Below are 12,700 nucleotides of genomic sequence, written 5' to 3'. Positions count from 1 at the left end.
CTTTGCGGGGTGGGGTGGGTGGGGGGAAGCCGCTGCCAATCCCCTGGGTATTGGGTGCTGGGTAGGTCCCCATGTCAGAGTACACCTCAGGACAGCTTTTCCCCAAAGCAATGGCAGCTGTGAGGTGAGAAGAGAGCCCAGCCTGCCAGCCTCCCCACATTGTGATGGAGACAGGGGCCAAGCTGTGAGCAGGATGGGGGGTGCACTGGGAACCCTGCCTCCAGGCAGACCCCCATGTTTTGTCCAGTGAGGTGATCCCTGAGGCAAGGGGGTGGCCAGAGGCTGGCACTGACACAGCAGCCTCAACCAGCATTGACTAAAAAGGAGAGGAGCAGGGAGCTGACGGCAGCACCAAGGAATGCCTGCGCCTCCGTGCACAGTTTGGTGTGTGCTGGGGGGCAGCTGGGATCCGCCGGGTTGTCCCCCAATACTGGCTGCTGTTCAGGGGGGGTCCCATCCTATACCCAGCACACACTCAGGAGGGGACCCTCAGCACCAGTTTGGCCCCTCCCCAGCATGGTGCTGGGGCAGGGGAATCCATGCTCATCCCTCACCCTGCACGTGCCAGGGGGTTGCAGAAGGACAGGGGTGTCCGTGCTTGGCCGCGCTCCCAGCTGCTGTTCCTGGCAGGGGGACAGGCCCCCCCGCTTACATGACAGCGTCAGGCTGGGGCCAGATAATTATACAGCCTCGTCTGAGCGCTGTACCCTGCCAGACTGGGATCGTGCGCTGGGGCAACGTTGGCCAACCATGGGGCTGGTTCAGGGGGGCAGTGTGCCCCCACTGTCCCATGCTGGTAGGGTCTGGCTGGGTGATATTGACCCAAAAAAAGCCCTCCCTGGTGCGCCCCAATCGTGCCACTGCCTGTCCTTCCTGCAGGGTTGAGGTCACAGCTTGTAGGAGCTGCCATTGCCTCTCCAGGAGGGCTGTCCAGTGTAGTGGTGTTGGGGGTATGATGAGCAGGGTGCTCTGAGGAGGATGGGGATGTGCATCATCAGCACTAGGGGTCCTTGGGGCTGTGCTGGGAGAGCCCTCCCTAACCCTAACAGTCCCTGGGGTGCCCCATGCCTCAGTTGCATGGGGTCCTCAGCTCCTGCTTCTAGGACTGGGGTGTATGCTGGGTGCATGCTGCTGTCTGGGGGGGCTGCAGAGACACGTGGGGATCAGCCTCCCTTTCCACCCCCCTCCAGGTGCGGCACCGCCAGTCGGGGCAGATCATGGTGCTGAAGATGAACAAGCTGACCAGCAACCGGGGCAACATGCTGCGGGAGGTGCAGCTGATGAACCGCCTCTCGCATCCCAACATCCTCAGGTAGGACCTGCTCCCCTGCTGCCATCCCCATTGCACCCCTGTTCCCCAGCCTGGGATATGTGGAGCTACCACCAGCCCTGGATGAGCTCCTGGGGCTGGTCCCTGCTGCGGTCACCCTCAGGTCCCCTCTATCTCGCAGGTTCATGGGGGTGTGTGTGCACCAGGGACAGCTTCATGCACTGACAGAGGTGAGAGCGGGGCAACAGCCGTGAGTCTTGGGGTTCCCACAAGCCTGGGGAGGGACACAGCGATGGCTGTGGGAAAACTCGCTCAGTCTGTGGTGCATGTGCAGGGCAAGGTCTACTGGGAGGCTGTGCCGTGGGGTGCTTGGGGGATGAGAAATGGCCATCCAGCATTATGGGAGGGAGGTGGGGCGCAGTGATGCAATGGCCTGGCTCTTGCCATCAGTACATGAACGGTGGGAACCTGGAGCAGCTGCTGGACAGCCCTGTGCCCCTCTCCTGGTCTACACGTGTCAAGCTGGCCCTCGACATTGCCCGTGGCCTGCGCTACCTGCACTCCAAGGGCATCTTCCATCGTGACCTCACCTCCAAGGTACAGGATGCTCTAAGGCATCATGTTTACCTTGTCCCATACCCACGTTGCTGCCCCAGGCGTGGCCAGCTGGGGAGCAGGAGGCTGTGCTGTGCTGGGGTATCCCGGTGGCCAGTGAGGCAGGGCTGGTGTGGTTGGTGTGACCGGGGTCCTCCTGTGCCCACAGAACTGCCTGCTGCGTTGCGAGGCCAACAGCTACACAGCTGTAGTGGGTGACTTCGGCTTGGCAGAGAAGATCCCCACCTACAGGTGCGTGGGCAGCATCCACCCCTCTGTCCCCATCCTTGGAGTGGGGGGGGTGTTCCAGACAACTCAGAGCAGGAGCTGGGGAAGGGTGGACATTTGGGATGCAAGTAGAAGGGCAGGGATGGGGGGTGGTGGGGGTGATCCCCAACAGTGGTGGCTTGGGGCAGATGGACACATTTGGGGTTGGCTGAGAGGGGCTGGAGAAGGGGATGGTGTGGGTGGTGAGAGATGAGTTTGCAGGGTGCATGGAGGAGGGTTAGCCCTGGAAGGGAGATGGAGATGGTGATTTGAGCTGCCCCAGTGGGAAGATTAGGGTTAGACAGGGACAGGGGACTGTAGGCAGCCCCTGATCTCCTTCCATGTCCCCCAGTGAGGGCAGTGAGAAGGAGCCACTGGCTGTGGTGGGCTCCCCGTACTGGATGGCGCCCGAGGTTCTGCGAGGGGAGATCTACAATGAGAAGGTGAGACTCCCTGTCTGCTTTGTGTGGGGGGCTTTATCCAGGCTTGCACTGCCAGCAGTTTGCAGGATTTGCAGCCCTGTGGGCATTTGGGCACACAGAGGGCAGGAACTGGGCATCCCTCTGGTGGCGAGGAGGGAGGGCCCCCAGCGTGGCTCCACAGGGAGGAGGGAGGCTGTGAGTGTAAGGAAGGGTGGGCACGTTGCCTTGGGGCTGCAGGGCCCTGCTATGACTCCCTGCTCTCTGCAGGCCGATGTGTTTGCGTACGGCATCATCCTGTGTGAGACCATCGCTCGTGTCCCTGCTGACCCCGACTACCTGCCCCGCACTGAGGTGACTCCCTGGGACAGGGAGGCAGGGAGGGAGGGTGGGTGGTCAGCAGCACCAGGGCTGGGACCACTTCACCAAATGAACGGGACCATCCTGTTCTGGGCAGAGCCCCATGTGCAGGAGCTGCCCTGCATCTTGGGACAGGGGTGCTGTGTCCCAAATGCTGCCCACAGAGGGATGCTCTCTGCTAATATCCTGTCATCAGAGCCCGTAGTCAGCATGGGCGGGAGAAGGGGACAGTTGGATTCAGGCAGAGAGCATGAGGGATCTGTGTCCCCGCATCCCCCACCATTTCCCCAGCTTGGGGTGCTGCCAGATCCACAGCCCTGGGTGACACGCAGTCAGTGTGGGGAGGGGGAGCCAGGCCATTCTGGGTCCCTCAGGCCATGTGGTGTCCCAAGGGACCCAACCTCACTTCTCCTCTTTTCCCTGGCGCAGGATTTTGGTCTGGATGTCACCACTTTCCGCACCATGGTGGGAATTGACTGCCCATCAGCCTTCCTCCAGCTCGCTTTCCACTGCTGCAGTGTGAGCCTCCCACCTCTGCTGCCCTTCCCTGCTGGGGCAGCTGGGCAGGACAGGCAGCCTTGCCTGCACAGGGGAAGAGGCAGGGAACTGCCTTTGCTGGGCAGTGCTCCCCGGGGTGCTTAGGAGACCTCAGACCTGACAGGAAACCCCTCCTACCCACAGATGGAGCCCACCTCCCGCCCCTCGTTTCTGGAAATCACGCAGTGCCTGGAGGACATCTTGCAGCACCAGCTGGACGTGGAGGGCACCGGGGCCACCCTCTTCAGCATCGGGGAGAGCCTGCCCACACCTGGGATGGCAGCCACGTTCAGTGGTATGTGGGTGTCCCAGGGATGGGCTGTAGAGGGGTTCAAGGAGGGGGGGATGTGCGATGTCTTATCCTACCCCAGCAGCTGTAGGGGAAGGAGACAGGGGTTGCATGAGGTCTGTAGGATGGAACCAGTCGCTGTTCCCCTCTTGGGCACCCAACAGCCTTAGGGTGCACTCCCATAGCACCCCTCAGCAACAGCTGCTGGCAGCTGCTGACCCACTCCTATACCCATGCTCAGGGGTGTCCGGGAGGGCAGCTGACTCTGCCAAACAGTCGCCCCTGCGTGAACTGGGAACACAGCACCTGCAGCCGGACCAGCATCTGTCCCGCAGCCAGTCTGACATGTTCTCCGTGAAACTGCCTGCCCTGCCGCATTCACTGGAGCCTTACGGCGGGGCCAGGACCAAGGAGACATCCCCACGCGTCAACCCCTTCTCCCAGCGTGAGGACCTAAAGGGGGGGAAGATCAAGCTCTTCGACACGCCGAGCAAGTCAGTCATCTCGCTCACCTTCAACCTTCCGCCCCCCACCCTGGTCCAGCTCGACACGCCCATAACGCCCGAGCCTGCCATGGAGGTGCAGTGTGACTTCTCGGCCCCTGCCACCAGCCCCCGCAAGTGCCACTCGCTGCCCGCCTCCCCTGAGCTGCCCCACCGGGGGGACCAGGTGGGGTCTCTCCATCTCACTGACGACCCCCAGCCTCCCACCCTCCTTCCTCCCCCAGCTTGGGAACGAGCCACACCATTCAATCCTGGGGCGGAGGAGCGGATGGACTGTGGCCCCGACAGCCCCGAGCCGCCACAGCCCCTGCCACCGCTGCCCAACAGCAACTTTATCCGCACGGCATCCTCGGGCGCCCGACCGTGGCAGATGGAGCCACAAGCCCCCAGCGGGCTCAACAACAATCACGAAGTGGTCAGCAAACCCCTGGCTTGGGGCAGAGGGCTGGAGCATGGCTTCTCTGAGCTCAGCATCCCCTGCGCGGCGACGCTGGAGCGGACGGAGCGCGTGGCCATGCTGCCCGGGCACGGCTCCAGTGCTGTGGAGCAGGATGACGTGCTGCCCTGTCCAGGCTGCTGCCTGAGTCCCTTCAGCTTCACCTCCGTCTGCCACCGGCCGGCACCCAGCCCGCCCCGCTACCAGAACCTCAACTGCGAGACCAAGAGCCTCCTCTGCCATGACCGGAGCCCCCACCAGAAAGCCGCGGGGCCAGTGCTGGCGGAGCCCAGCCTGAAGCTGCCAGAGGCACAGTCCTAGTGCCGGGGAGCCCTGGGGGGCCGGGCTGCATCCAGCCGCCCCCCAGACCCCTCTGCAGCCCCAACACTGGGCAGCCACAGGAGCCCGGCATGTCCCCACGGTCTGCCTTGGCTTGCTCTGTGTTTGGTGGCCACTGGTGGCCACGGTGCCCCATGCCATGGCTGCCAGAGTGCTGCCTAGGCATTTGGGCACCTGTCCCACCAGAATCAATCTTGGGGATTTGTGGGGACCCCTGGGGATAGGCTGGGGTCCCTGCTGGGGACTGAAGTGCAATAACACCCCTGCTCTGAGCTCGCATCCAGGGCTCAAACCCTGGATGCAGGATTTCTCTTCCCCAAGGGCTCACTGCTTTGTGGGCTCTGAGAGGTGTGCAATGAGCTTGCTCCTCCAGGAGAACCAGGAGCTCCCTTACTATCCCCCAAGTTGGGGGATGAGCAGGGCTGGGCTGGGGGTGGAGGGGTCAGTGTGTTTATGTTTTTGTTGGGGAACCCTGTGGGGCTGGGGGGATGTCCCCGTGCTCCCCTGATGCAGGGAGAGGCGTGAAGGGGGTTGGGAGATAGGCAATGCCCAGGGTACAGTGCAGGGGGAAGACTGCCAGTGCTTGAGTTGCCTGTGCCCACTCAGCACCGATAGCTGCGTGCTGAGCTGTCGCAGCACGCCACTTCCCAACACATGGGTTTGGGAGCGGGATGCTGGCAGAGGGGCTAGGTGCCATCCTGGCACTGGGGGAATGGGCTGGTGAGCAACATGGCCATGCTGCCCAGCCCCTGTCAAGGGTGGGAGCCGGCTTTCCTCCCTCCCGCACAATGCACTGGTGAATGCAGAACTCTTGTGGGTTTTGTTATTAATGGCTAGGAATATATACCCAGCTTATTTAAAGTGTTCAGTAAAAACAATGTCCTAGTAACTCAGACTCCTGCTTCTGTCTCTTGGATGTGCGTCAGACACAGAGGGGAGCCCGGCCCTGAAAGGTTGCACAGGCTTGCCTGGGGCTGCTGCGAGCCTCTTGGGGACCACAAGCCAGCCTGACTCAGACCAAGATCTCAGTGGCCCTAAAGTGACCATCTTGGCTGAAATGGCTTCGGTCAAATTCCCATTTATAATTTAGGTTCTTTGGGTTTGTGCCCTTGAGTTCATGTTTGTAGTGGCACACAAGAAAGCAAAGAGCAGACAAACTGTTACTCTTTATTGCCACAAAGTCAGCCAGCGGACAAGAGAGAGGAGTGACATGTGCCACCTCCAAAAAGCCTGCCTTTAACACCCTTTTGCTCTTCAAGCAGGCTAATTCACATAGCTGTTAATCAACTACATATGGCACGCATGACCCCATAATAAACCAGAGCGTTTTTGCTTGGTTGAACATGACTTCCTCTGCTCTTGCCTGGCTGCAATGTTATATCAGGGCTATTTTGCTTAATCTTTGCATGTGCACGCGTGTAATAACTGTTTAAAGTCCTGACTACTTGTCTCACAAAGCATCAGCCACTGCAAGTGCCAGATTTGCTTTTGAAAGGCACCATCACATCATACGATCCTAAACGTCATTGCTCTACTTTCTAATTAGCAAAAAAAACCCCACCACCAGCACAGGCACCAGACTGTTCAGGTGCAGCTTCCCGCCTTGGGCACCGAGGCTGTTGCTTGCTGGCTTGCCTGAAAGCCATAGCCAAGCTGCTTCTGCAGTAGGGCCAAGCAGAAAGTCTCTGCTTTGGGGAGGGGACCTGGCTGGGTGTGGGGCTGTGCTGTCCCCTACTGCCATGTCCTTGCATGCCAACACCACAGTGTGCTCCATGCTAGGGATGCTGTATGGCTGCAGCACTGAGCATCAAGGGCTTGCCCCACTCTGTGGCCGGGTCAGGGCTCCCCATCGCACAGCAGCCCCTGTGCTCAGGAAGACCCAGCATACCCCATGCAGGTGTGGGTCTGAGCTGTGGGGCCTGTACTGCTCTGCTGAAGCACATCAGCTGAGGGGGAACGGCCACTGCCGCCGCCTCCCCCAGCCTGGGTGGTAGCAGAGCATCACTGGGCATCTCTGGGAAGGACCTGGGCAGTGCGTGTGCAGGGGTCCGTGAGAGGGAAGGGGGTTGCTTGCATGGATGGGACATGCCGGGCAGGAGAGCAGCGAGGCTGAAGCAGAGGCAGAGCAGGGTGGAGGTGCTGCAAGAGAAGGCACAGAGTGAGGGTGAAGGTGAGGTGCTGCTCAGCCTCCACTGCATGCATGGGTTTCCCCCATCTTGTCCCTTTTGCTGCACCACAGCTTGTGGGGGATCTCTTGAGCCTACCACAGACCAGCGGCTCCCATGGCAGTGAAGGGATGGAGGCAGGCTTTGTCTAGCACTGAGAGGTGCCTGCATCCCTCTCCCTTTCCAAGGGAGGGGGTCAACCTGCCCACGCAGAGATCCAGGCTCCCCACTTTCCTCCATACTACACACCCCACAGGCCCTACACACACCAGTGTTCAGCAGAACATGGCATGGGCACACTCACCCCAGAGGTGCTGGGGCCAGAGACCATCATCACATGAAAGGGGAGCTCGGACCCGCTGCCTTCTCGCAGATCCAGAGGTGCAGGTCTTCGGGACCAGCACATTGGGCAGGTCTGATGTTTCCACGGCTTATTACAGCACAGGATCCATTCAACTTTGACTGCCATGGTCTGGATGGGGAAACAACACACTGGGGGCTGCCACTGCCTTACCCACCACCTTCTGCCAAGGCAGTACAGCTGCCTTTTGTACGCTCACACATGAGGGGTTGAATGTTGCAGTCAAAGCGGGGATCCCCCAGTCCTCCCCTGATTTCACAGTCTGAAGCCTCAGCCAACGCATCCCTGCCCTTCCTAGGCAGGCTGAGAAATCCCTCTGCAAAAGTTTGCACCGCTTGCGACTCCCCTTAGTCTCCATGCTGCTTGAATCTCAGCCTCGCTGCTGCGGGATATTTCATCCCTGCAGCACCCAGCAGTGGGGAGAGCCTGGTCATCCCTGGGGGTGTGTGGATGCCCAGAGGAGCTGCCCTGGGCCATGGGGCCATGGTGGGGTGCAGATCCCCACATCGGGGGTGAGAATGGAGGGGCAGGCAGTGGGCAGAGACTGGGTACCCAGCACCCAGCCAGACAAGTCTGTTCCTCCCCACTGCTCTCAGACACTGCAGGAGGAAGTGGTGGTGAGCTGGGGAGGGGGTGCACGTGGCAGAGAGGAGCCTGGGACCCTCTGTGGGTGGGAAGGCTTGATTTACCCTCAAGGAGAAACCAAGGAGGCGCTGTGGGGGATAGAGGTGTTGCCTAAAGGTTTTTTTCTAGACCCCAAATAAAACGAGGTTTCTTTTCTCCCCTCTCGCTGCCTCCTGCTTGTGCATGCCCTGCACATGCCTCAACAAGTCTTGGCTTTCCATTTGCATGGCCTCTAAGCATCTCACCACACCGTTGCACCTGCCTCCCCTGGCTTCAGCTGCTTTGTCGCTCTTTGTTGTCCAATGCTTGTGACTGGGACTGGGTACCAATGGGATTTGAAATTCCTTCCTAAAGCCATGCTGGAGGAGAGGGGGTTTTGGCAAGAGGCTATGCCACTGGGTACCTTTCATAAAGGGAGCCGTCCACCCAAAACCAGGCGTCTGAGACCTCCTCGCCATCTGGGTCCCCTTCCTCCAGCCAGCCGTAGTCATACCAGGGGAAACTGCTCTTCTGCAGCCCAATCCAGTATGGGATGTCTGCATTCTTCAGAAAGGTCTGGGGAAGGAGAAAAAGGGCCTTTTAGTGGCTTTTCCGTGGTACCTATGTGTTGTGGTGTTCACAGGGGGTGTTCATCTCCCCAAGGAGCTCCTGTGGCTGGAGCTCCTTGGGGCAGAAGAGCTAGGCAGCCCTGGTGCCCTGCTCCAGCTCAGGCAGCATCCAGGGACGCCAGAGCCTCTATGCCCCGTGCACTGCCACTCACATGCTCCAAGATCAGCCTTGCACCTTCCAATGTTTTGGTAGGCCAGGGGCCCGCAGAGGGGTGGTGGCCCACCTGGGGAGCCCAGGGCTGGATGCACCAGCTCCTGCCCTCAGCTCCCCCAGTACCCTACCGGCACGGTCCAGCGACTCCAGGATTTGGTGACCAGGAGCTGAGAATATTTCCTCTCGCACTCATCTCTACTGTCCTCCCATGTCTTCTTCTCCGATGAGATGAAGAGGCACTTGCCCCTGTACAGCAACCAGCCCGAAGGGCAGCAATCTGGGGGCAGGGGAACACCTCAGGTACTTGCTCAGCCACAAACGCCCTGAGGGAGGGACCAGTAACAGACCCACATCTTCCCAGCAGACATCATAGGCTCAGCCTCTGCTCCAGGTGTAGCTTCAGCTTTTAGACCACCCTGTCCCCACCATGTGGCGAAAACAGCCAGTGCTCGTGCCATGGCACTGTACCTGCTGAGGGGTGTCAGCCCCCTGGGGCACCCCATCCCTGCTCTGTCATCATCCTACCTATAGCTGTGCAGGAGCGCAGGATGGCCACAGTGCTCTCGCTGTTGTTGAGTTTCCCCTGCACCTCCTGCATCTCCTTCTCTGTCTTCCCCAGGACCCCCATGACGCGCCCCAGCTCAGCGTTCAGGCTCCCCAGCTCCAGCCGGCTGCTGTTGCCCTCTCGCCACGCTCGCTGCAGCTCTGCTCTGGCCCACGCCAGCTCCAGCCGCGCCTGCTCCAGGCTCTGCTGCTGCACGCTCACCTCCCGCTCGAGGCGGCCCTGCTCGGCCGCGTGCTCACGGGACGTGTCCTGCAGTCTGCGGGTGACCTGCCAGTCTGGGGACAGGGCGCATGAGCTGGAGCACAGGGATGGGACAGCCCGGCCAGGGGGACATGGTACTGAGCCTTATCAGGGGATAGGATGGGCAGGGCAAGGCAGGGAGGCATCTGTGCTGGGTGGGAAAGGATGGGGAAGAAGACATGGCATGGAGGTGTATGGTCAGGGAGTGGGCAAGATCTGGCAGGGGAGAGCAGGGCAAGGCAGGATAGAGTGTAGGAGCAGACAGCTCAGGGCAGGGGCAGGGAGGGTGCAGCAATACAAGTCTGGGCAACATCTGGAAGGGAAGGGAAAGGAGCAGAAACGAAGAACGGGGTGGAGAAGGTGGATGATGGAAGGGAAGGGAGGTACCCATGGTACGTGAGGGATACAGGCCACATCGTGGCAGACAGGGCAGAGGGACCCAGACATGAGCAGTGTGCATAGACATGCCTCTATTCACCTCCCTGTTCACCCACGGCACCCACCCCAGCCCAGCCACCTCCCTCTCCCCATAGTGCCCAGCCACCCCCAGCCCCAGAAGTGCCCACCAGCCCAACTCACAGCAAGCCCCCAGGGCCACAGTGGCCACCAGCAGCAGGAGGCAGGTTGCCAGCAGCCCCACACGGATGCACCACTGCCAGGACCAGCGTCCTGTAAGACATAACCAACCATAGGCATCAGCTGGTGAGTCAGGAAACTCCCGGCAGCCCCCAGACCTCCCGCCTGCAAGCAGTGGTGTGGTAGCATGGTGGCACAGGTGGCATGGGGGTAGGCACTTCCTCTCTTCAAGAATGGGAGTGGGAGCACCCCAAAACACCACCCACCACCCACACCAGGACTTCCCCGGGTCCCCTGGGCTCCAGCTGGGCACTCACCTGGGCTGGGCTGGGCCCCAACCCCATCCTGCCCCACCGGCGCTGGCTGCATGTTCTCGTAGGGGCTCTCTGCCTCATCCATGCCGAGGGCTGTTCAAGGAAGGCAGGGGACAGCGGCTGAGTCCACAGGGCTGGGCATGGTGGGGGCAGCGCGGGGGGTCCCACAGGCTCTCACCTGCCTCCAGCGCCTGGCTGGCCATGCTCCGGCCCCCCATCACCTTGGCAAACCTCAGGTCAGCATAAACCACACTTTGGGCCATGTGGGGAAGCGCTGAGCAATCCCTGAGCACTGCTGTCTCCCACCGTGCCCTTGCGATGCCTTTCTGGGATGGTTCTGCTCCCTGGTGATTGAGCTGTCTCAGAGGTACAAAGTGCAGCCAGTGTCTGCAGAAGCAGAAGTTTGATCTGAGCTGTAGCAGATGCGACCAGTGAGGCACAGCTGCGGGTACCAGCATCATCTCATTGGTCCTAGCACCACCTGCCCAGCCCCTCCCACGCCCAAAAACTTCTCATGGTCCCTTTGGGCATGATGCAGGGCCAGAGCAGCACAGCCTGAGGTCAGGGCAGCGGCTGAGCAAAGACGGATCCAAATCCCTTGGCCAGGGGAGAGCCGGGGGAGAGCAGGGCCAGCCTGGACACAGGACTACATTGCCTGGGGACAGCCCTGTGGAGGGCTGGAGTTCTTCACAGATGCAGATTTCCCCATGTAGCCTGTGCTGCTGCCTCTCATTCTCTCCCTGGTCCTTGCCTAGAAGACCCCAGCTTTGGCATCACCCCAAGCCGTCCCGCCAGAGAGTTGCATAGAGCAATGACACCTGCTCTGCCTTCCCTTCCTGAACACAGCCCCAGCAGCATCTCCTCCTCAGTCCCAACCTACAGCCCCTCAGTGTCTTGGAGGTCTCCACTGAACTGCATGCAGAGAAAGGCAGGTTTCAGAAGGGGCACTGAGTTGGGGCACAGCTGGACACAGTCAGTTCCTGGGGTAGGACTGTGTGTGCAGGAGTGCTGGTGGAGCACAGCATGGCAAGGCCACTCACCATCACCTCCGCAAAGAGCAGGAGAAGTCTTTCGTCACTGGAGAAAGGCAAAAATCAAGGCCAGCTTCAAAGAGGACAGGAAGGAGGTTTGGAAAACTAAAAGTTGAATAGCTTCCACCGATTCCGCCGAAAAAAGATGGAGCATGTCCTCCTGGGCACACAGTGGTCCAGGCACAGGGAGGACATGGTGCTGGCCCAGAGTGATTTATCAAGGGCAAGTGGCACTTGCCTGACCTGCCTGCCTGCTGCTGTGGGGGCACTGGCGACAAGGGAAGAGCAGAGGGAGCTATATATCATGACCCTTCGAGGTCTGGGACATTGTACTCTGTGGTCTCCTTGCTGGCAGAGTGGGAAGCCATGTCCAGAAGGGGAGAACAAGAGCCCACACTGCAGTGTGGAAACTCATTTTAGGCATTATAGCAAACATTTCTGCATGGCAGTGATGCTCAAAAATCGCTGAACAGAGCACATCCACCCTGCACGCGGCCAGCCCAAGAGCGACCTATTCCCACAAGAAAACCAGCCTCACTCTCCCCTGCCGGAGGGACTTGGGTCTGTTCTCAGTAAGCTATTGCAGCTCTGCCCAGCACCTCAACCACGAGCTGCACCATGCTGACACCATCCCAGGGGACCCTGAGTACTTTCGGGGCGTGGAAGGGGACAGGACAGCAGTGTGAGGGCCAATGGCTGTATGTTCCTGCTCCTCTCTGCTGCACCTCACAGAAAACTGCTTATGCAAAACCAAGCCACACTTCTCCTTTGCAGCCACAAGAGAGTGGGCGACCACAGTGGAGCAGGAGCCATCAGCCACTCGGGCAGCCCCGGGCATGGCCCAGACCGTGGTCTATGCTGACCTGAAATTTGCTGCAGCCACCCCGCTCACTGCCCTCGCCTGCCCCGCAGCCCCTGATGAGGACGACAGCCCCTATGAGAACGTGCCGCTGGGGCCAGTGACCGTGGAGCCCAGGCCAGGTGAGAGCCTGGCCATGGCCACTGCCGTGGGCATGCCCCAGCACGGGGTGGGCACCTGTCTCTTATA

At 60.4% G+C, this 12,700-nt stretch overlaps 2 protein-coding genes across 3 annotated transcripts; one reads left to right on the top strand and one right to left on the bottom strand.

Annotated features, from left to right (window-relative positions):
* Nucleotides 1-1,064: 1,064 nt before the first annotated feature.
* Nucleotides 1,065-5,900, top strand: TESK1 (testis associated actin remodelling kinase 1). Of its 2 annotated transcripts, XM_026865976.1 has the most exons (9): nucleotides 1,066-1,312; nucleotides 1,452-1,500; nucleotides 1,721-1,867; nucleotides 2,034-2,116; nucleotides 2,484-2,574; nucleotides 2,821-2,904; nucleotides 3,340-3,429; nucleotides 3,592-3,742; nucleotides 3,978-5,900. In XM_026865976.1, exons 1-9 carry the CDS (start codon nucleotides 1,218-1,220, stop codon nucleotides 4,994-4,996), a joined length of 1,809 nt encoding a protein of 602 aa, XP_026721777.1. In that variant the 5' UTR covers nucleotides 1,066-1,217; the 3' UTR covers nucleotides 4,997-5,900. The 2 variants fall into 2 exon arrangements, with proteins under 2 accessions (XP_026721778.1, XP_026721777.1); XM_026865977.1 differs by lacking the exons at nucleotides 2,034-2,116; nucleotides 2,484-2,574 and having other exon boundaries at nucleotides 1,065-1,312.
* Nucleotides 5,901-7,064: 1,164 nt separating this feature from the next.
* Nucleotides 7,065-10,884, bottom strand: CD72 (CD72 molecule). Its single transcript, XM_026865785.1, has 8 exons — nucleotides 10,800-10,884; nucleotides 10,625-10,714; nucleotides 10,311-10,400; nucleotides 9,452-9,766; nucleotides 9,055-9,203; nucleotides 8,568-8,719; nucleotides 7,484-7,651; nucleotides 7,065-7,153 (listed from the first exon to the last, which is right to left on the bottom strand). Exons 1-7 carry the CDS (start codon nucleotides 10,882-10,884, stop codon nucleotides 7,513-7,515), a joined length of 1,020 nt encoding a protein of 339 aa, XP_026721586.1. The 3' UTR covers nucleotides 7,065-7,153; nucleotides 7,484-7,512.
* Nucleotides 10,885-12,700: the final 1,816 nt, after the last annotated feature.

The sequence above is a fragment of the Athene cunicularia genome (assembly GCF_003259725.1).
Source record: "Athene cunicularia isolate RWA chromosome Z unlocalized genomic scaffold, athCun1 chrZ_part1, whole genome shotgun sequence".
In the NCBI taxonomy this organism is placed as follows: domain Eukaryota; kingdom Metazoa; phylum Chordata; class Aves; order Strigiformes; family Strigidae; genus Athene; species Athene cunicularia.
This window is presented reverse-complemented; position numbering and strand designations above follow the sequence as displayed.

What these genes read in the sequence shown, in the direction of transcription:
- CD72 (XM_026865785.1), bottom strand. Translation starts at nt 10,884, where the DNA reads ATGGCCCAAAGTGTGGTTTATGCTGACCTGAGGTTTGCCAAGGTGATG. An exon ending in CAGCCAGGCGCTGGAGGCAG is followed by an intron (nt 10,715 to 10,799) that starts GTGAGAGCCTGT and finishes TTCCTTGAACAG; the next exon opens with CCCTCGGCATGGATGAGGCA. An exon ending in TGTGGCCCTGGGGGCTTGCT is followed by an intron (nt 9,767 to 10,310) that starts GTGAGTTGGGCT and finishes CCCTGTCCCCAG; the next exon opens with ACTGGCAGGTCACCCGCAGA.
- TESK1 (XM_026865976.1), top strand. Translation starts at nt 1,218, where the DNA reads ATGGTGCTGAAGATGAACAAGCTGACCAGCAACCGGGGCAACATGCTG. An exon ending in ATCGTGACCTCACCTCCAAG is followed by an intron (nt 1,868 to 2,033) that starts GTACAGGATGCT and finishes CTGTGCCCACAG; the next exon opens with AACTGCCTGCTGCGTTGCGA. An exon ending in TCGCTTTCCACTGCTGCAGT is followed by an intron (nt 3,430 to 3,591) that starts GTGAGCCTCCCA and finishes TCCTACCCACAG; the next exon opens with ATGGAGCCCACCTCCCGCCC.